The sequence below is a fragment of the Musca domestica genome, unplaced genomic scaffold, assembly GCF_030504385.1.
Source record: "Musca domestica strain aabys unplaced genomic scaffold, Musca_domestica.polishedcontigs.V.1.1 92, whole genome shotgun sequence".
Lineage (NCBI taxonomy): Eukaryota > Metazoa > Arthropoda > Insecta > Diptera > Muscidae > Musca > Musca domestica.
Window position 1 is genome coordinate 2310210 of NW_026712441.1, and position 21863 is coordinate 2332072.

Below are 21863 nucleotides of genomic sequence, written 5' to 3' on the forward strand. Positions count from 1 at the left end.
GATATAATTGCAATTTAATGGAACATTGGATCTACATTTTAATTTATTTAAAATATGACTTCAATGCAGATTTCAAAGTCATGCTATTTTTCTTGTCAGATATAGCATGCATTTTTGGAGAATTTTCCAAATCTGATAACTTGGAACTGAGTAGATGTGATGTTTCGGTTCTTAGAGAAATTAGAATTAGGCTAGAATGTCTGCTACTTCGTATGCAAAAATAGGGATTTATATTACGTTAATTTATCAGTGATTTTTTACTCAAAATAGATTGCATTTTATAAAAGGCCACTATTTTTAGTTTCAGGTTATAAATTAAACGACTAATTTCAATACACATCGAAAATAGCTACCATACATATGATAAATTCAAATAGTCGAATAAAATCGTATTGCCAAATAAATTTTTAAGAAGGGGCATAAGTATATGCAGCTGTTATGTTTCTGCCTTTGTAAAAACTGAATGTATTTCGCAGTGATCTTAATACCAACATGAACAATACTAGCTCTTTTCCTTGTCTTTTTATCAAATTTTGTACCATTAAGTACTTTTCGTACACTTGATGTACACATTTGCCATAATACCTCTTTCTATACTAACTTTTAGCATTTCTTCTTTTTCCATTAACTAATTTAAATTTTGTCAAAGTTTGTACCATTTAAGAGTTCTACTAACACGTAATACACATTTCCAAATCCACCTCTTTATATTAACCCTACTTCTTAAACTTGGCTTTCATACAAATTTCTTACCTTACCTTTATCCAAATTTAGTCCATTTTAGTACATTTAGTATATTTTGAATTTCCATAAAAACGTTGGTTCATCAATGTTTCACAACCTCAAAGACCCTCATTACAAATTTCAGATTTCTAGCTCTATCTCTTCCCACTTAGTACTTTTCGAACTTTTTAGTACATATTTCCAAGAACACTGCCTAAATTACGGAGCCATATAAACCAAGTATTCCATTAAAATATAATGCAAATAAACTACCAATATAATGGGATCGGAAAATTTGGCTGGAGTGTTATATACTACAATCCGTGAATTAAAGAATTTCTCATAAGATTTTTCTTTTCAAAGTTTTCTAACAAAATCCTTGTCACACTCCACTTTGTTTTTCTTAAAACCCTCTAAAATCTATGACAAGGTCTTACCTTTTTTAACTGGTTCCGGTTCTGGGGTCTTCAATGCAATGCGATTTCGTGAAGTACTGCGAGATTTGGATGATTTATTGGATGGTGTAGTGCTGGGTGGGCGTGATGCTGCCGATTTCTCGGGTTTGGATGTTACCGAAGTTGGAGTTTTGGCTGGGGAACTGGGGGTTCCGGGGCCGTTGCGTTCCTATATGAAAATAAAAAAACACGTGATAACAAATAAAATCAATTGCCCATAAATATTTCAGTCATAAATCAATCAATCAATCAATCAATAAGAAATAAGTATTACAAATAGTAAATTCGTATCAGCCGTAATAATTAATTGCATGATGACCCGGTAGCACGCTATTTTCCTTTTTTCCGAATATTTATTATTTTCCGCTAATTATGTAATTTTTCTGAATTAACAATATAATTCGGAAAACTACGTGGAGGATTTAATTATTGCGATGCGTTTCGTTTGTCGTTTCCTTTGCAATTGAGTTTCAGGCGAAAAAAGTTCTCTGTCATTCGCCTTCAACACAACTTTTTTTTTGCAAAGTTCTACTCCAAAAGAATTACATTGCCTGATAAAGTTTTTGTTGTTGTCGTTGTTTATGAATTGTTTACAAAAGAAAATTATTCTTAATTTTTGTTGTTATTTTGTTATTACAATAAAATACTAAATTTGTGCTATTGTTGTTGTAGTAATTTTCATATTGTTTTATCGATGGTACGGATGGCATGCATGATTTTCGTATTCACGTTCAACCTGGCCTAGTACTAGGAGTAGAATGATAAGCTTTCTCCCTCACTCTACTTGCTTGGAAAATCCATTCATCTACAAAAACATAAAAGTACACATGTTTGTGTTTACTGTGTATGTATATAGTCAAAATATATGTATTTTTATATTTTTTGGAGGTAACAACAAAATAACTTCGAAATGATAAATTACCTTTATCTACCGAAAAAAAACTAACTCGCGAAGAAACCCATAAAAAACTTTCAAATAAACAAGAACTGAATGTTGTATCAACGATTTCTTCTTTCCGATATGACGGCACAAGGATACATTTGTAGTGATTTGTTTACTATTGGTATTAGCTTTTATTGAGTGGGTTAAGAAATACTGTACAAAATCAAGTATAATCAGGTTTAAACGACCAAAAAGGCTCTGTTAGACTAAAGTAAACCATAAGTTATTTTTATTTAAGTTGCATAGCATGGTTTTTTTTCAAACAAAATTCATGTAAGTTCTGGTGTACCTCAATGAAGCCATCTTGAACCTGATCTCTTTACATCATTTATAAACGACTTGCCTAACGTTATACGTTATGAGGATGATGTAAAAATATTACTTCCATTTAATGCTGAATCGAATCAACAGTTATGATAACCTTTTGAATTGAACATCACTTTGTCCGATTTGCTTTTTTTATACCCTCCACCTTGGAAAGGAGGGTATATTAACTTTGTCATTCCGTTTGTAACATCCTTAAATATTCGTCGTAGACCCCATAAAGTATATATATTCATAATCAGCATAAAATTCTAAGTCGATTTAACGATGTCCGTCTGTCTGTCTGTCTGTCTGTCTGTCTGTCCGTCTGTCTGACTGTTGAAATCACGATACAGCCCACATTATTTGACGTAGAGCGCCAAAATTTAGCAGAGCAATTGGTATTGTGTCTAGGATGGTTGGTATTGAAAATAAGATATATCGGTCCACGTTCTGGTATAGTCCCCATATAACGGTACCTCCCGATATTCGGTATTTTGATGATTTATGCCACATTATTTAACGGATTTGTCTGAAAATTGGTATTTGTAGGTCATAACGGGTCCCTGTATGTGTGGCAAAACATAGCATGTATAGGTCCACGTTTTGGTATAGCCTTCATATAATGGTACCTCCCGATATTCGATATTTTGATTATTTTTGCCACAGTTTTTAACGGATTTGTCTAAAAATTGGTATTTGTTGGTCATAATGAGTTCCAGCTCCGGTGGCGAAACATTGCATGTATGGGTCCATGATTTGGTATAGCCCCCATATAACGGTACCTCCCGATATTCGGTATTTTGATGGTTTTTGCAAAATTTTTTCACTGATTTGTCTAAAAATTGGTATTTGTGAGTCATAATGGGTCCTAGTTCGTGTGGCGAAACATTGTATGTATAGGTCCACGTTTTGGTATAGTCCCCATATAACGGTAGCTCCCAATATTCGGTATTTTGATGATTTTTGACTGATTTTTTCACGAATTTCACTGAAAATTTGGTAGTTGTAGATCATAATGGGTCCCAGTTCGTGTGGCGAGTCATTGTAATTATAGGTCCACGTTTTAGTATAGCCCCCATATAACGGTACCTCCCGATATTCGGTAATTTGATGATTTTTGCCCCTTTTTTCACGTATTTGTCTGAAAATTGGTATTTGTAGGTCATAATGGGTTCTAGCTCCGTTGGCGGAACCTTGCATGTGTAGGTCCACGATTTGGTAGAGCCCACATATAACGGTACCTCCCGATATTCGGCATTTTAATGGCTTTGCCACATTTCTTCTAATGTTTCCTTTACCCTAAGGTGGAGGGTATTAAAAGTTTGGCCCGGCCGAACTTAATGTTTTTTACTTGTTGTGCTTTAAACGTGTAATATTAACGCAAATGTGATGGAATATGGCACTTACTACCGAATTGAGTGTAGAAGCTATTGTAATAAATTAGGTAGATCTGTTCAGATATAGCACTAGCTCCCATATATATCGATCATCCGATTTGTTGTATTTGTTCCCCACAGCCGTAATAGGCACTCCGTAACAACGATATTCAGGGAAATATATCAGATACAGCTCAGAAATATCTTTGCAAATTTTATCGAGATGGGTTGGATATAGTTCCCATATACATCTTTATCCGATTTCAAGTTAATTGTGTACCAAATGGATAATACAAGCCCGAACTTAAAAGATACAAATGTCTCGTCATATTTAGTCCTTTGAACTTTAAATTATAATTATAATCATAGCTTGTACAATTTAATTCTCCAATAAAAGCTTTTAATTGTTATGTGGAGCTCTAATAAATTAGTAAAGTGGTGTAGGGTATCATAAATTCGGTCTGCCCGACTTTAACACTTTCTTTACTGGTTTTAAAATGAGTTAAATAGCGAGAAATATGCGTGAAATATCTGAATTTTTTTTTAAGAATATGATCCAATCTATTTTTTAAAGTTTTCATTTCAGATTTTCAGAGAATATGAATTGTGTACCTGCATTTTCTTGTAGTAAAATAGCCAGACTTAAGACCGTTATTCTTTTTATAAAAAAAGTTTTTTATTGCTTGTCGTTCCAGCTTTACTCCCTGCTGCTCACAAACAGAAGGTTGCTATTTATGAAATGTATGGACCGATATATCCGATAATTGATGTAATAAGCTTGGAAAATATCTATCATGGTGCTCTCTCAAAAACTCTTATTATTTGTCTAGGTATGTCATATACCTCACACTTTCTGACAGGCCATGTATGGTATTAAGTACTGCTCATTGTTATACAAACTGCAATTAGCCACCCCTTGACACCAGAAGTGACCCCATGCTACTCCTTCGAATTTAGTATTACCAAATATATACGATTTTTAAAATCAAATTTCAATGAATACAAACTGACTGCCTGAATGCGTGATTTTTGGCAACTCGTGCTAAAAGGGTACGAAAAGTACTAAAATTTGTATACTTTGTATTGGAATGAATTAGAAATCTGGAATGAGAGACACTGATGAAGCGCGAGATAGATGCACCATAGGGTATTTGAAAATTCGAACTATAAGTTAACGAAAAGTTCTAAAATGGTACCATTTGGTATTATCTGAGCAGATAACTCTATCCTTGATACTTGAAATTTGGTATGAGAATCAAGGTTGGAAAGTAAGTTTTGTACATGAAGCTGGTATTGGAAAGGTGTACCAAGTGTGCCAACCGTACTAATTGGTACTTAATTTGGAACAGTTGGTTAAGGGCGGAAGGGTGAAACTGAAATTTTGAAATTGTTTGTGATAAAGAGGTGGTTTTAGAAATGTGTACAACAAGTGCACGAAAAGTACTAAATAGTACTATATTTGGCACAATTGAGTATTGGTGGAACATATAGTGTTTTAAATCTGCAATTTGTTATTGGGGTCGATGTTCATGTGTAGCCTGGACATATGGAGGTGGTTTCGGAAATATGTACTATAATTGTACAAAAAGATCTGAAATTTGATATTTATATTATTGATGGTATCTGGGTTTGAGATTTGGGGGGTGGAAATTTGTCCTAAACGGTATTAAATTTGAAATTTGGTGATGAGATAAGGCTGAAATCCTGAAATGCGTTGGTATATGGAATTGAGATATGAAGGCGAAAAATGACCAAAATATAGAATACCCCCATTGCATGGGGGATATAGGAAATCGTGAACCTATATATGGGCAATGTTCTTCATCAGGAGATCCCAATTACGACCTACAAATGCAAAATTTTCAACAATTTTGTTAGAAAATCTGTCTTCAATTACCCAAACTGAAAATACCCAATATTCGAAGGGTGTTTTATGAATACTATGTTAAAACATGGGCCTATACAGACTATGTTCAGTCGCCAGAGATACAACCCGTCACAAACTCTTTATACCAATTCCGTTGGGTCTAAAATTATCAAAATACCGATTATCGCTACTGAAAAACGTGGCCCTAAATATCTCATTTTCAACACCAACCATCCTAGAGACAATACAAACTATTGTGCCAAAGCTCTACGTAAAAAAATTGGAATGTATCGTGATTTCAACAAACAGACAGACTTTATATTATTATTATTATTATATTACAAATATTTATAGGTATTACAAACGGAATGAAAAATTTAATATGCCCTCCTTTCCAAGGTGGAGGTTATAAGAATCAGTTGGACCAATAGCATTGAAATTTCTATACATGCTAAGATAGGACGGACTTCTACGAAATCTGTTCTTAAAGAGCATGAAAAGTTCTACAAGTTATAGAAATTATTCAACATTGTAACTGAGTGATAGAGGGGATCTAAAACGTATAAAGTCAAAATACGGCCTGATTTTCGAAACCTCACAATTAAGGGTACGAAATGCACTGAATGGGTCAACATATTTCTTGATGAATCGATTAAAGCACCAAAAGGTTTAGATACTTATCATTTTTGTTAACATAATTTACCGTTTTTTGAAGTGGTGGAATCCTAAAACGTAGTAAGTTATATTTTTGTATTGTGCAGATTTATGGCTTTTTAATTACGGTGTATATACAAATTGGTTGGTTTAAAATTGAAATATGAATTATTGTGATCAATTGAGAAGTTTTTAATTGCTTAAAAATCCGTTTTCTATAAATGTTGCTTGCTATTAATCAAATAAAAATATCTAAAATAATTCGATATGGTGTAAAACAGCGAATTTTTACGAATACACAAAATACTTCAGTGACTTTAATATACAAAACGTCGTCGAGCTCGCTTTCCATGAGAATCCTAACATTCTTACATAATAATTTTATCAGCATAAATATAATTGAATATAGTTCACAGATGTACTCAGTTGCCAACTTTAAAGCAAATTTACTATACCAGCTCAATTCGATTTTCAACCATATTTTCGTAATATTTTGATTTTGTTATACTTCACCATTTCAAATATTTGTTTACTTTAACCGTTTAACACATGTTTCAAATGTGTTCACTTTGTTACACAAAACGTTATTGTTATCTTACTTCAACAACAGTTGATGGATGTACAAGTTTTCACAGTTTTTTTCTTGGAAAATTCAATGCAGTTTTTTATATAAAATATATTTTATTATACTTTAAAGGTATTTTTCCGCTCAGGATGGATATCTCAACTCTTCTGTGGTTGTTTGTACTTTGAGAGGTGTTTAAAAACTTCATGTTTTCTTGGGCCATGGCTTAGGATGTTTTTCAAGCGTAACATGTAACGACATTTTTATTGCATTTATCATCGATCATCAATAACGGGGAGCAAATGCTTCCACACTGAGCGTATCCAACGCGAAATGACTTAAGTTACAAAGTAACAAAAATGTAAAATGCCATTATATTTTTCAGTAATGATAAAAAGGTTTTACGGAATAAACTTAAATTTTCAGAATGTGGTTTTAAATGCGCATATTCAAAAAAAATATTATGAAATATATCGAGATGGATTAAAACCAGAATTTTATCTTTTCTTTGCATTGCAACAGGTTTTATGTGCATTTTTGTCGAAATTTAGACGTAGATTTCCAAAAGAGATTTAGGAGACATTAGACTGCATTTAAAAGTGGTTTTGACAAGTATTCTTAAGTGAAATTGGAGAGTCTTCAACCGCCGATGTTTACAATTCTTTTTGAAGGACATAGTACAGCTTCCAAATGTGGGTATATGAATATAAAAATATTAATTTCCAAGCAGTTTTTTGGGACGCTAGGTATCTATTAAACGCGGATGTTCCAAGAACTTTTCCTGGACATTGAACAGACCTTTACCCATGTTTCTAAAATATAATTTTGGGGGATATTAGAAAGACTTAAAGGTGGATTTTTTTAAATTATTTAGGGGAATTAACAAGAGAACGGCGTAACTGATTTACAAAATCACAAATACCTGAAAGGCGCACTTCGGTAAAGGTCAGAATGGCGATTTTGTCGACGAACATAGCCAAATATCGGAGATACGGCTTATCATATAGTGGAATCTAAATTTTCAAATATTGTTTTGAATACCCATACATGACATAGGGCGTAAATATATTGCAAGTACTACGCAGATTTGCATGTCCTCGTGGTTCCGGCCAAAAGCCAAGATAAAACTTTTCGAGGACTATGACACATTACTTCTTTTTTCTTAAACATACGATGTCTAATATCACATGTTCCTACGACGACAAATACCTAATTGCCTCTTTCGCAAAGCACTAAAAAATACCTTAACGAGGGAAACCTCATTCATATATAGGGTGACATATAAAAACTGCAACAAAGTCAAAGCCATATATTTTAATTTTTTTTTTTAATTTAATGAATGAAAGCAGAACATGTCGGAAATAGCATCAAATTTTAGAAAAAGTTTAGATTGGCTCGAATTATGGCCTTCAAACGGCCAATGAAACCGTCACACGCTACACGAATGTTGGTCTGCGGTATTTTGGACCATTCCCGGCGAAGCGTTTGCTTGAGGTGGTCGACTCTGGTATTTTTTAGTGCCTACATTGCTTTCCAAAATACTCTAGACACAACAGTCCAACGGATTGGTATCCGGATATTTGGTGGCAATTGTGCGTTGCAAATGAAGCGAGGAGTCTCATTTTGTAACCATTCTTGGGTGGCGCATGCTGATTGCGATGATGTTGAGTCCTGTTGGAATGTCTAAGGTCTGTGGCCAAAATGTTTGTGTGTCCAATATTCGGCATTTATTCTAATGCCACGATCATGGCGGCCCACACTATCACCATGGCCGGCGCTTAAGTTTTAGTGGCCAACCAAAGGTGCATATTTTCAGCTGACCTATTTGGCAAGTAAACACGATCATTTTATTTGTTTACAAAATGCTGGACAACGAATGTTTTCTCATTGGAGAAAACCAAAAACTTTCGGCCAAGCGAAGCAAATCTTTAGCTCTTTTGAGTCTGTTTTCTTTTTTTTCATTTTTTGGAATTTCAATGGCTTTATCCCGAGCTCATTTTTCAATATTTGCCGAATGGAATATTGCGATATGTTTAGCTCACGAGCCATTTTTCGGCCACTGCGACGCGGGTTTCGATCAAGTCGCTTCTTTACTTTTCGAACAATTTCTGCTCATGTTGCTGTTTTCTTCTGTCCACTTCCTTGACGTTGGGCTAAGCTACCAGTATTACGGTATGTTACGATGGAAGGAGATATAAAAGATTTATTCACATTTAAATGCTGGAGTGCTCTAACCATAGCCACTTGTGGTTTTCCAGCCAAATATAAAGAAATCACATTATCACGCTTGAATTCCATCACGAATAACTTCTTTTTCTGGAAAATTCTCACCAAAATGCTTTTGTACGCTTTTAAACAATATAATGAGCAGTCACTGCAATAATTTTAACAGCTGTCGGACGAGTGGCTTTGAAATGACATCAATCTGAAGTTGGTTGCAGTTTTTTCATCTCACCCTGTATATGATTACCAAACATAATTTTTCAAAAATGTTTGTTATTAAAAATAAATCGGGAATATATATTTCTATAGATTCTCGCTTACTTTCCCTTTTTTGGTCTATAATTTTTCATTCAATACAAATTTGAGTGATCTTTACAAATGAATGCATTCTTAAAATAATCTCTTCACATGTTAATAGTTAAGTATTTTTGTCGTATTTTCGAAACAATTTTTTTCGTCTATCATTCATTCTCAATTTTATACTCAAATACTTGCTATTATGCTGTGTAGCTTAATAAAAATATATATCAAAAACATTCCACCCCAATATACAACATTTCATACTTATCGATGATCTCTGACAACAACTAATGTCTAGTATTGATTTTTGGTTGGTCAATTAAGTTTGTCTGTTAGAAACTGCCTTACGTGGGCGACTTCAAAAATTTTTAAGAATTACTCACGCACGTAAATATGGGTAGTTTTTTTTTTTTCAATTTTACTATCGTTCTAATTGATTTGATACTAACTGCCATGACCATGTCTATCCATGTGTGTACCTAGCGGAAACGGTTTTGGAAAATTTTGTTTGCTTTTATTGTCTTACGATCTATTTATTAAGTATAGGAGAACAATTTTGTTCATGATGTCATGAGGAAGAACAAAAAAAATTGAAAAAAACCTCTGAAGTATTAATTATATTACAGAATTTTCTTTACAAGTTTCGAACTATCATTTCCTAAATCAATTTTAAAGGGGCGTTCATAGTATGGATTGATTTCAAAGTTTCGGTCAGTCCGAACTTTCAATACCCTCCACCATTAGGCATAAAAACAATTTTAAATAAAAGTATATGTATTCAAACGTGTTTCACTTTAATCTGCTTATACCAGTGAGATCGGTTGAAGAATGCAGTTAGAGTTTTAAAATACCTTACTAACATAAATACCAAATACCAAGTACCATGAAGATCTTCGACCAATATGGATGATTTTTTTACATTGGCTTTAGGACCTATTATGAACTACAATTACCGAAACCCTATAGAAAATATGGCTAAATGGCCTATATACCGAATATCTGCAGGTACCGTTATATGCGGTAGGTAAGAAAACCTGGATCCCAAAATCATGAAAAAATGTGGCTAAAATGACCAAAATACATCGGAATGTACGATATATGGGCGCTGTGTAAAAACGTGGACTTATATATACAATATTCTGCCGCTGGAGCTACACCCATTAGGAGCTACAAATACAAAATTTTAGACAATTCCGTTAGAAAATGTGAGATAAATCGTCAAAATACCGAAAAACCGAAGGTATGTTTGTATGGGTTCTATAGTTAAACCTGGACCTATACGGTCAATGTTTATCCATCAGAGGAAGAACCCATTATACACTCTTAGTACCAATAGAAGTACAATTATAAGATATGTTACAAACGGAATGACAAATTTAATATGCCCTCCTTTTAAAAAATATACAACTGCCAAGTAAAGGACACAACGGCATTTATTGCTGTAATAAATGCCGTTTTTTGAAAAAAAAAAAAAATCCAATTCTACGAGCTATATATTTTTAAATGAAAACAGTCGGAAGTTTCTTTTTCTTTTTGTGAGTTTCCGTTTTTTAAATTATTCGAGATTTTTTTCATATTCAGAAACCAGTTATTGTTGCTTTCAACCAACTAGAACAAATCAAATACAATTTGGTTATTTCATTAGGTAGCACTTCTTAACCTCAAACAAAAATGGAACGACTACAAAATCTGTTATAAATAACGCAGTTATGTGTGAAAGCAAACAATATTATGTTTTCAAAAAATCTTGATTGGGCCAAATTGTTTGTTACACCTCGAGGATATCGATCTAACCAAGCTGAGTCGATCTAGCTATGTGTGTTCGTTTGTCTCTCCATGTTAATTTATAACATGGTCCGTTTGGACCATAAAGTTGGTGAGGCCGTTATACGGGGGCCATGCCAAAACGGGGCCCTATATAAGTAATTTTATACTTCAAGGATTATCATCTACCAAATCTTCTTAAATACCACATTTGAAAAAATTTCTTGGGTAAATGTGCCTAGGACTATCAAAATATCGAATATCTCGGTGGTTATCGTATAATGTACGTTATAGGAAAAGATGGACCTATACATACATTGTTTCGCCATCGGAACTAGAACGCATTATGATCAACAAATACCAATTTTTACAGAAATCCTTGAAAAAATGTAGCAAAAATCATCAAAATACCGAATATCGGGAGGAGCCGTTGTATGGGGGCTATACCAAAACGTGGACCTATAAATACATTATTTCGCCACCGGAGCTAGAACCCATTATGACCTACAACGAATTCGCCACATTTTTTATATGGTGTGTATAGCCAAACGTGGACCTATACATACTTTACAAATCTGTAAAAAAATGTGGCAAAAATAACCATACAACGAAAATATGTATGGTCACGTGGGTGCGAAAAAAATAGCCTTTTGCATGGCTATATGACATGGTTTCATGAGCCATTCCCAAACATGAGGTACAAAAAACTGTCATTATGCATGGAAAATATTGGCTGCAGATTTATCAGGATTATTTGAAATGAGGATCTAATAATCGCGTCTGCTCTCAAATTGGAATTGAATACATCAGTTATAAATTCTACAAATCGAAAGAACAAATCTTGATATTTCGAAGGAATTCTAAAGTAGTTTGTTGAGGATTTGGTTCATTTTATTCCAAAAGAATCACATCTGCAAAAACGTTACTGTAAATTATATTGTTAAAGAATATTACGGCCACGCCCGATTGTAGCCTTTGCTTATATTTTATTTAATATCCAAGACTAAACCTTTAATCTTCTAGGTCAAACACGGAATTTACTTTTTTCTATTCGTTGTACGCCCGCTCTCTATTCAGTTCAAGCCTTTATTTATACCCTACACCACAAGGTGGTCAGGGTATTATGTCTTTGTGCATTTGTTTGTAACAGGCAAAAGGAAACGAAATAGACCCATAGTTCCTTTTGATGATCTGCATAGAATCACATTCTGAGTCGATTTATGCATGTCCGTCCGTCCATGTATTTTTGTAAACAAAGTACAGGTCGCATTTATTGCCCGATCCAGATGAAATTTTGCACAGATCATTTGTTCGGCCGAATAGTATGGAATTTTGCACAAATCATTTGTTTGGCCAAGGACGAACCCTATTGAAATTGGAGATAATCGGTCAAAATTTAGATATAGCACCCATATACATATTCGTCCGATTTGTTTTATTGTGCACCAAACGTGTAATATCAGTCCGAATAGTATGGAATTTCGCACAAATCATTTGTTTGGCCTAAGGACGAACCCTATTGAAATTGGAGATAATCGGTCAAAATTTAGATATAGCTCCCATATATATCTTCGTCCGATTTGCCTTTTATTGTGCACCAAACGTGTAATATCAGTCCGAATAGTATGGAATTTTGCACAAATCATTTGTGCAAAATTCCAAGGACGAACCCTATTGAAATTGGAGATAATCGGTCAAAATTTAGATATAGCTCCCATATATATCTTCGTCCGATTTGTCTTTTATTGTGCACCAAACGTGTAATATCAGTCCGAATAGTATGGAATTTCGCACGTACGATCAGATTGGACCTCAAAATAAGTATGCCAAATTTCATCGAAATCGGTTCAGATATAGTTATAGCTCCCATATATATTGTTCATCCGATTTGTTATTTTTGTCCTCCGCAGCCGTAATATGCACTCTGTAACAACAATATTTGGTGAAATTTATCAAATACAGCTCAGAAATACATTTGCTAAATTTTATAGAGATCGGTTCAGATTTGGATTTAGCTCCCACATATAACTTCGTCCGATTTACATTGGATTGTGCACCAAACGTCTAATATTTGCCCAAATTGGATGAAATTTGGCACTTACGACCGAATTGAGTCTAGAAGCTAGTATGTCAAATTTAGTGAAGATCGGTTCAGATATAGCTATAGCTCCCATATATACTGTTCATCCGATTTGTCATATTTGTTACCCACAGCCGTAATATGCACTCCGTAACAACGATATTCAGGGAAATGTATCAAATAGAGCTCAGAAATATCTTTGCCAAATTTTATCGAGATCGGTTCAAATTTGGATATAGCTCCCATATATATTTTTATCCGATTTCAGATTAATTGTGCACCAAATGGGCAATACAACTCCGAATTTAAAAGATACAAATGCTTCGGCATATTTAGTTCTATGAACTTTAAATTATAATAATAATCATAGCGTGTATGATTGAATTCTCCCATAAAAACTTTTAATTGTTATGCGCAGCTCAACTATATTAGCAAAGTGGTGTAGGGTATCATAAAGTCGGCCCCGCCCGACTTTAAGACTTTCTTTACTGGTTTTAAATAATCTACTTAATCCGTCACATTACATTTTCTGGGGGAACAACAATTTTTGACGTTTGTTCCACTCGAATCACTCTCAGAATTACAATCAAACATGTGTCATCCCAAAAGGAGACATTTATCGAAAAAGACTGGAAATTATACAAATTTTCAGGAAATCATGAATGAAAAGTATAATTTTGAATAGCGCACCGTCCAAATAAAGTGAATGTCCACGAGTTGGAATTTTCTAGGAAACCTGGAATCAAACGTTATGGTACCCTGCACAATTATGCATTTTTAAAAGAGCTAGCTAGCTATCAGACCTCTGAAAAACTCTCTCAAATTCTTATAAAGAGTGAAACTCGTTTGAAGTCGAGCGGGAGCTGCTGGGAGTAGAAAAAACAAAACGAGCTAAACTCGAGCTGATTCTAAATCTGGTTCGGAGCTATATATTTGGGCCAAACAAATGAACTGCACAAAATGTCATCTCAATTGGGCAACTTATGTACAAAATGCATGGATAAACAGACGAACGAATATGCATAAATCGACTCAGAATAGAGATCTTTAAAAGGAAAAGAAGCAAACAAATGCACAAAAACTAAAATGGTCAGATACTCGCTAAACTACGCAATGGAATAATTAAAATTCACTGTAAAATTGTTTCAAGGAATCAGCTTGAATTATGAGAACCATTTTCACATCGGCGACAATGTCAAAATTGTACATAACTCTCAACAAACTTTATATACTTTGTGGGGTCTAATATTTATATTTCGAGGTGTTACAAATGGAATGAAAAAACTTTGCATACCCTTCTTTGCGATAATTTGAGAAAACCGAATGAGGAATATCCGAATTCAAAAACACGACTACTAAGCGATAATTTCCAGACAGTTGTAATATATTCTTTATGAATGTATTATTTTCTATTAAATTCCATTGTAACTTACCTTATCTTGAGTAGATTCATCAACGCCACTGTCATTGTCACCTTCTGGAAAATAGAAACAGCAAATATTATTTTCAATAAATTTTTAAAGATGGATGTTCAAATTATTAAAAATCGTAAGAAATGGCTTTGTATTACATAGATGGGAGGCTAATAATTAACTTAGGTCTTACTCGATATTGAACCTGGTACTTCCCCACTTATGGATTTCGACATACTGCTATCATTCATGTAGGAATCGGGTGAAACTAATGACAGATCACTGTTCTTCGCCATGGAGACTGGTGAATCGTCTTTGTAGGCGGCGTCTTCATCGGCTTCGTTTAACGCCGGACCCATGGGATCATTTTTAAGTGGAACTGTTTTTTGTGGGGTGATTGCCTGACCCATTATCACATCATCATCGTCGTTGGTCGATAGAGAGGAAGGTGGTCTTTGTGGCTGTTGTTGTGCTGGTTGTGGCTGTTGTTGTGGTCCAGAAGGCCGTGTTTGAGGTTGTTGTGGTGGGCCACCCGGAGCTCCTGGCGGACGATTAAATGGCGGTCGTGTAGCAGCTTGATTACCAGGAAAGGGGTTTGGTGGTCTTGTAGATGATTGTGGTTGCCCAGGCACCTGGGGTGGCCATGGAAAAGCACCTTGTGGTCGTGGCCCACCCTGACCCGTTGGACTCTGTGGACCCCCACCAGTGTTTGGGGCCGGTGGTGGCGGTCTAGTTTGTGGATTCTGTGGTGGGCCACCAGGTCTTGGTGGTGATGGTACACCAGGACTTCCCATTAATAGGTTTCCTCGGCTATCCATTGTACGTAGGGGTGGTGGACCACCCGGACGTACACCGGCACCTGGGCCTGCGCCTGGCATTGGTGGACCACCGGGTCGAGGACCACCCATCGGTCTGGGTGGCATTCCTCCTGGAAATGGTGGTCTTGGTGGTCCAGCAGGTCTCATCTGTGTTAAGAGAGGAGGTCTTGTGTTATTTCTTTCCATTTTCTAAACGTCGAGTATCAAACTTCTGTTGCAAGTGATTGCAGTTTTGTGGGTGAATGGAAGCTTTTCGTTAAGCCGCCTACCTGATAAAGGTGCAATAACTCAAGGGTGCATGTAAACCAAAACTTTGAAAACTTCCAGATTAATTTGCAACTTAATGGACATTTTGATGGTTGTCAAAGCAGAACCGTTAATTTGCATAGCAGTGAAAAAAACGAAATTGTTTTCTATTGATAACGAAACGAATACAGTGAAACTTGAATAAAAAGAATAACATTTTTTGAGATGACAGCTACACAACAATATTGTTATTTAACATAGCCGTTATATGGGATAAAGTAATGATTCCCAAGAGGTTCTCTTTAACCATGCTCCACTGTTATCCACACCATATCCTTTTACGGTTAAAGCATTTTTGTCATGAAATCAGTTTACCATTGTAACATGACCCGAATTGTCATGAAAATTTGTTTAGTTGTTGTTTTATTGTCCCGCAAAAATATAATTTGCACTGCCAATAAATTATTGATTCAACAAAATTCGCTCAATATGTGGCATATTTATTTGTGTATTTTTTTTATTGTGCAGCAACTTATTTTCCCCCGCTTATTTAGATGTGGTTATTCAAACCACAAACTTTACCAATAAAAAGTTATGTTTTTTTTTTTTTTTTTTGTTTATGACAAGGGAAATATTAGATTTCTATAGTCAGAAAAAGTCCACAAAAAGGGTTAGATTCACTTGGTGCTTGGCAAGTACTGAACGATGGAGTGACAGTTATTGGAGGATAGAGAAATATTCCAATGTTTATTTGAAAAATAAACCGATAATGGAGGAACTTATCGACAGAATAAATGAATAACTCTCTCCACTAGTTCTATCGTTTTATAAAGGATCCCGTTTTGGTTAAAAAATACAAATTATCTAAAAATCACAGTTGGACAATTTATGATCTATGCAATCAAAGCAGTCTAACATCCCTTATAAAATATTCAGAATTTCATTTTTTTTTATACCCTCCACCTTGGAAAGGAGGGTATATTAACTTTGTCATTCCGTTTGTAACATCCTTAAATATTCGTCGTAGACCCCATAAAGTATATATATTCATAATCAGCATAAAATTCTAAGTCGATTTAACGATGTCCGTCTGTCTGTCTGTCCGTCTGTCTGTCTGTCTGTTGAAATCACGATACAGCCCACATTATTTGACGTAGAGCGCCAACATTTAGCAGAGCAATTGGTATTGTGTCTAGGATTAGTATTGTAAATGAGATATATCGGTCCGCGTTCTGGTATAGTCCCCATATAACGGTACCTCCCGATATTCGGTATTTTGATGATTTATGCCACATTATTTAACGGATTTGTCTGAAAATTGGTATTTGTAGGTCATAACGGGTCCCTGTATGTGTGGCAAAACATAGCATGTATAGGTCCACGTTTTGGTATAGCCTTCATATAATGGTACCTCCCGATATTCGATATTTTGATTATTTTTGCCACAGTTTTTAACGGATTTGTCTAAAAATTGGTATTTGTTGGTCATAATGAGTTCCAGCTCCGGTGGCGAAACATTGCATGTATGGGTCCATGATTTGGTATAGCCCCCATATAACGGTACCTCCCGATATTCGGTATTTTGATGGTTTTTGCAACATTTTTTCACTGATTTGTGTAAAAATTGGTATTTGTGAGTCATAATGGGTCCTAGTTCGTGTGGCTAAACATTGTATGTATAGGTCCACGTTTTGGTATAGTCCCCATATAACGGTAGCTCTCAATATTCGGTATTTTGATGATTTTTGACTGATTTTTTCACGAATTTCACTGAAAATTTGGTAGTTGTAGATCATAATGGGTCCCAGTTCGTGTGACGAGTCATTGTAATTATAGGTCCACGTTTTGGTATAGCCCCCATATAACGGTACCTCCCGATATTCGGTAATTTGATGATTTTTGCCCCTTTTTTCACGTATTTGTCTGAAAATTGGTATTTGTAGGTCATAATGGGTTCTAGCTCCGTTGGCGGAACCTTGCATGTGTAGGTCCACGATTTGGTAGAGCCCCCATATAACGGTACCTCCCGATATTCGGCATTTTAATGGTTTTTGCCACATTTCTTCTAATGTTTCCTTTACCCTAAGGTGGAGGGTATTAAAAGTTTGGCCCGGCCGAACTTAATGTTTTTTTACTTGTTTTGGTTTCATATTTATTTATTTAGTGATTCAAAGGATCTGGATTGGCCATAAGCTAGAGAATATTTGCATAATCTGCTATATACATGACAATAAACAAGGATAATGAATTCCATCCATTAAAACTTGTATTAATTAAGAAAAGGATTTTAACCTATCTGCTATAGAAACTGTATAGTACTGCTAAGGGGCAAATCGTCTTTAAGCCGGCGAGTGGTCTTTATCAAATCAATTAAAAATACAGTTAAGTTCGACCGGAGAAATCGGAAATTGGCATTATATGAGATAATGGCATCAGTAAGGAAAGGACAAAAGTTGAAAATGGCAGAATATTCCATAGCTTATGTCATGGTACAAAAAAAAAGATAAGGTAAAGCTACCAGCTGATAACAATTTCTTTCTAAGTGTACCCGCATGGTTGAATAATACAGGTAATAGTAAGTGTTGTTGTACAATAAATGTAACAACAACTACATACAAATTTGTTTATGTAAGTAATACAAGTGTTAGAAAACATGAAATATGTCATTGTTCCTTAACCGCCAAAAAAGTTTGCGCATCATCGCGGCTGGAGTGTTTTTATACCCTCCAACATAGCATGGAGGGTATTTCAAGTTTGTCATTCCATTTGTAACACCCCGAAACATACATTTTCAACCCACAAAGTACATATATTCTTGATCAGCATAAAATTATATGTCGATTTAGCGATGTCCGTTCGTCTGTCCGTCTATCCGTCTGTTCGTCTGTGAAAATAACTCTAGCTTCCGAACGAAATGAAGTAGATTGATAAAATTTTACTCAAATGTATATTATATCTGCAGGACTTTTGGTATTGAAAATGGATCATGTAGGTCTACGGTTTGGTATAGCCCCCATATAACGGTACTTTCCTATTTTCGGTATTTTGTTGACTTAAGCGACATTATTCAACAGAAGTGTTTGGTATTTGAAGTTCGTAGTGGATACTACAGCCTATGACAGAAAATTGTCACGCCTTCGCTTAGCCCCCGTATAACGGCACCTCCGTTATTCGGTATTTTGATGATTTTAGCGACATTATTAACCGGAATTGTTTCAAATTTGGTATTTGAAGTAAGTAATTGATACTACGGCTTAAGACAGCTAATTTTCTGTGCAGGTCCACGTCTTCGTATAGCCCCCATATTAGCTACAGTATTCAGCGAATTTTTTTCAAGTTTCGCATTTGAACATTGCAATGTTTTATAACAAAAGCTGCCTATAGACTTAGACATTCGGTATTTTTAAGATTTTAACAGAATTTTTTTTAATTGTCAAATACGTTTCAAATGGTGGAGGGTATTCAAAGATTGGCCCGGCCGAATTTACAGCTTTTTTTACATGTTTCCATAATTATACCCTACAACACTATGTGTTGGGGGTATTATAAGTTTGATTGGGCCAAAAATTATGTAACACCTCGAAATATTGATTTCCCATATAGGAAAGTATATATGGATCTTCCTATCTCGCCGAGATGAGTCGATCTAGCTATGTATGTCCGTCCATCCGTCTGTCCGTCTGTCCGTCTGTCCATGTTAATTTGTAATCACTCTACAGGTCGCAATTATGGTCCGATCTTCACGAAATTTAGAATGTAGGTGGGGCTTGGACCAGAATAGAACCCTATTTCTTTTGGAGATGATCGCTAAATGTTTAGGGGTTGAAATGGACCAAATACTGAAAAAATGTCGGATTTTGCAGTAGCTATACAGGTCGCAGTTATAGACCAATCGACGTGGAACTTCGCATGTAGCTAGAATTTAGGGCGGGGAAGAAGCCTACCAATTTGGGTGGTCATCGGATAATATTTAGCGGGTAAAATAGACCATATCTTTTGTGTTGAAAAAATTCAACATTTTTCATTAAACCGCGAATATTTTAAATCCCGGGGAAATCACAAAGCCATGACAAGGTTACTTCTGATCTTTACATTGATGTTAATATCCAACAAATCGGATATATAGCAAAATATGTGCGATATATATGTCTATCAAAGAAGATATGCTTGAAAGATATCTTATATGTCGAGAACGGCTGAACTGATTTCGACAGTTCTCATTAATTCAGAATGGCCTCTTGGCAGGAAAGAAAAAACGTCTAAAAAAATCGCATAAAAATATCTCTCTAAAAATGAAAATATTGATTTTGTAAAATGTTCTCATATTTTTTTTTTAATTTTGTCACTTTTTTGGCATATTTTCATTTTGAATTAAACATTTGGTAATATTTCAACAGCTAACAAAACTAAGTAGTTAGGATATCAGGATATCATATAAAGATCGCATTTATGGCCCGATCCTAACGAAATTTTGCATGGGGATCAGATGAGGGTCAGAGTAGAAGCCTACTCTTTTTGGAGATGATCGCCATATATTTAGGAGTTGAAATGGACCAAAAAAACTGCAAAATTCTCAGCATGTCGTAATTATTGCCCGATCCTCACGCACATTTGAATGGGGGTTACCGGACATTGCAAAAGCCAAGCAGTTTTGGATGGCCATCCAAAAATATTCAATGTGTGAAATAGTTTGCCAACTTTTGTAGACAAAATACGAAAATGACCATTCCAGTGATTTTTTGGAGAATTCACAAATACAGGAAAGACGCACTTCTGACTATTTCGTTAACGCTGATTTCGTTGAAGAATATAGTCAAATTTCTGTATCTCATATAGATGCGTTTCAGCCAAAAACCAATAATAAATGTTAATCTTTTGCCACTTCTGAAATATTATAGGTCTTTGGGAAAAATTGGTTCCAGATCTAGGAAGACCATTTACGTGCAACATCTTCCAATACATTGGAAATGAGCAAATTAGTTAAAGTTGCTATTATTCAAAAATTAGAGAACGAAACCTGATGGTTTTCTTTTATTATTTGTCACAATATCTTGTGGAATTCTTTCGAGTATCTCGGCTATATAAACTGTGTCGTTTATTATAGTGTTGTAGGGTATTCAACGGTCGGCCCCGCTCGAATGTAGCCTTTGCTTACTTGTTATTTACAAACTATTTTGACATTTCATGCAGTGAAATTCCATTTTAAAAAAGTGTATACCCATGGTACAATAAGGAGGTAGAACAGCTTCGTAAAACTGCAGAAATACAACCCTTATGCTATGCCCGCTTCCTGTCAAAATTATTCAAAATTATATGCAACAAGTTGTTTTCATTTATTTGATATTTTTTGTTCATTTCTAAAATAAGTCAAATAACGCGAAAGATGAATGAAATGCCTGGATGTTCTTTTAAAAATATGATCCTGAGTCTTCAATCTTTCTATTCCATGGTAAATCTCGTTAATATTATTAATGCACGCCCCGCAATTTAAGTTTCTTCCAATCATTGATTTTGAAAATTTTTTTCTTATTTTTCAAAACAACAAATACATACACAAAATTGGCAGAAGTCGGGCACACTTAGAAAAAAATTGTAATCAGCTGGGAGCTCTACCTTACCTTTTTATTGTACCATGTGTATACCTATGGTATATCAAGAAATAATAATTTTATATACAAAGAAATAATTAAATCACAAAACGTCATACCGAAATTGACACTAGCAATACCATAGAGTGCTGGGGTTTGCTTCTTTCTGTAATACTTATACCATGGTGTGTCCGAGTTCTGTCAAATTTGTATTTATTGTTTAAAAAAATAAAAACCAAATATTTTCAAAATTCATGTTTGGAAGAAATATACATTGCCGCACCCATAGCTAAAAGATTAACAAATTTTGCCATGGAATTGAATCATTGAACAGTTTCGAATATATTTGTGAAGGAAAATCCAGGTATATCATTCATCATACGAGTTATTTTACGGTGCCCGAACATAATCCTCGACGCAATTATGGGGATTATGTCCGATTTTTTGGAAGCCTTTGATTTGGTAGAGCTACCACTTAATTTGACTGTGATATTTGTATGCTGTACTTGACCTCTTGCACTAAATATCTTTGCTAAGGCTTAC

General features: G+C 34.9%; 1 protein-coding gene across 4 annotated transcripts in view; it reads right to left on the bottom strand.

Moving 5' to 3' along the window:
- The window catches only part of LOC131806994 (basic salivary proline-rich protein 1-like), a 41395-nt gene extending 25708 nt beyond the window's left edge, over nucleotides 1-15687 (bottom strand). For all 4 annotated transcript variants that reach the window (XM_059131984.1, XM_059131983.1, XM_059131987.1 and 1 more), the window contains exons 1-3: nucleotides 14862-15687; nucleotides 14690-14733; nucleotides 1161-1347 (exon numbers count right to left, since the gene is read on the bottom strand). In XM_059131984.1, the coding sequence (XP_058987967.1) occupies nucleotides 1161-1347; nucleotides 14690-14733; nucleotides 14862-15672 (1042 nt within the window). In that variant the 5' untranslated portion in view covers nucleotides 15673-15687. The remainder of the gene's footprint in view (nucleotides 1-1160; nucleotides 1348-14689; nucleotides 14734-14861) is intronic.
- Between the last annotated feature and the right edge of the window lie 6176 nt (nucleotides 15688-21863).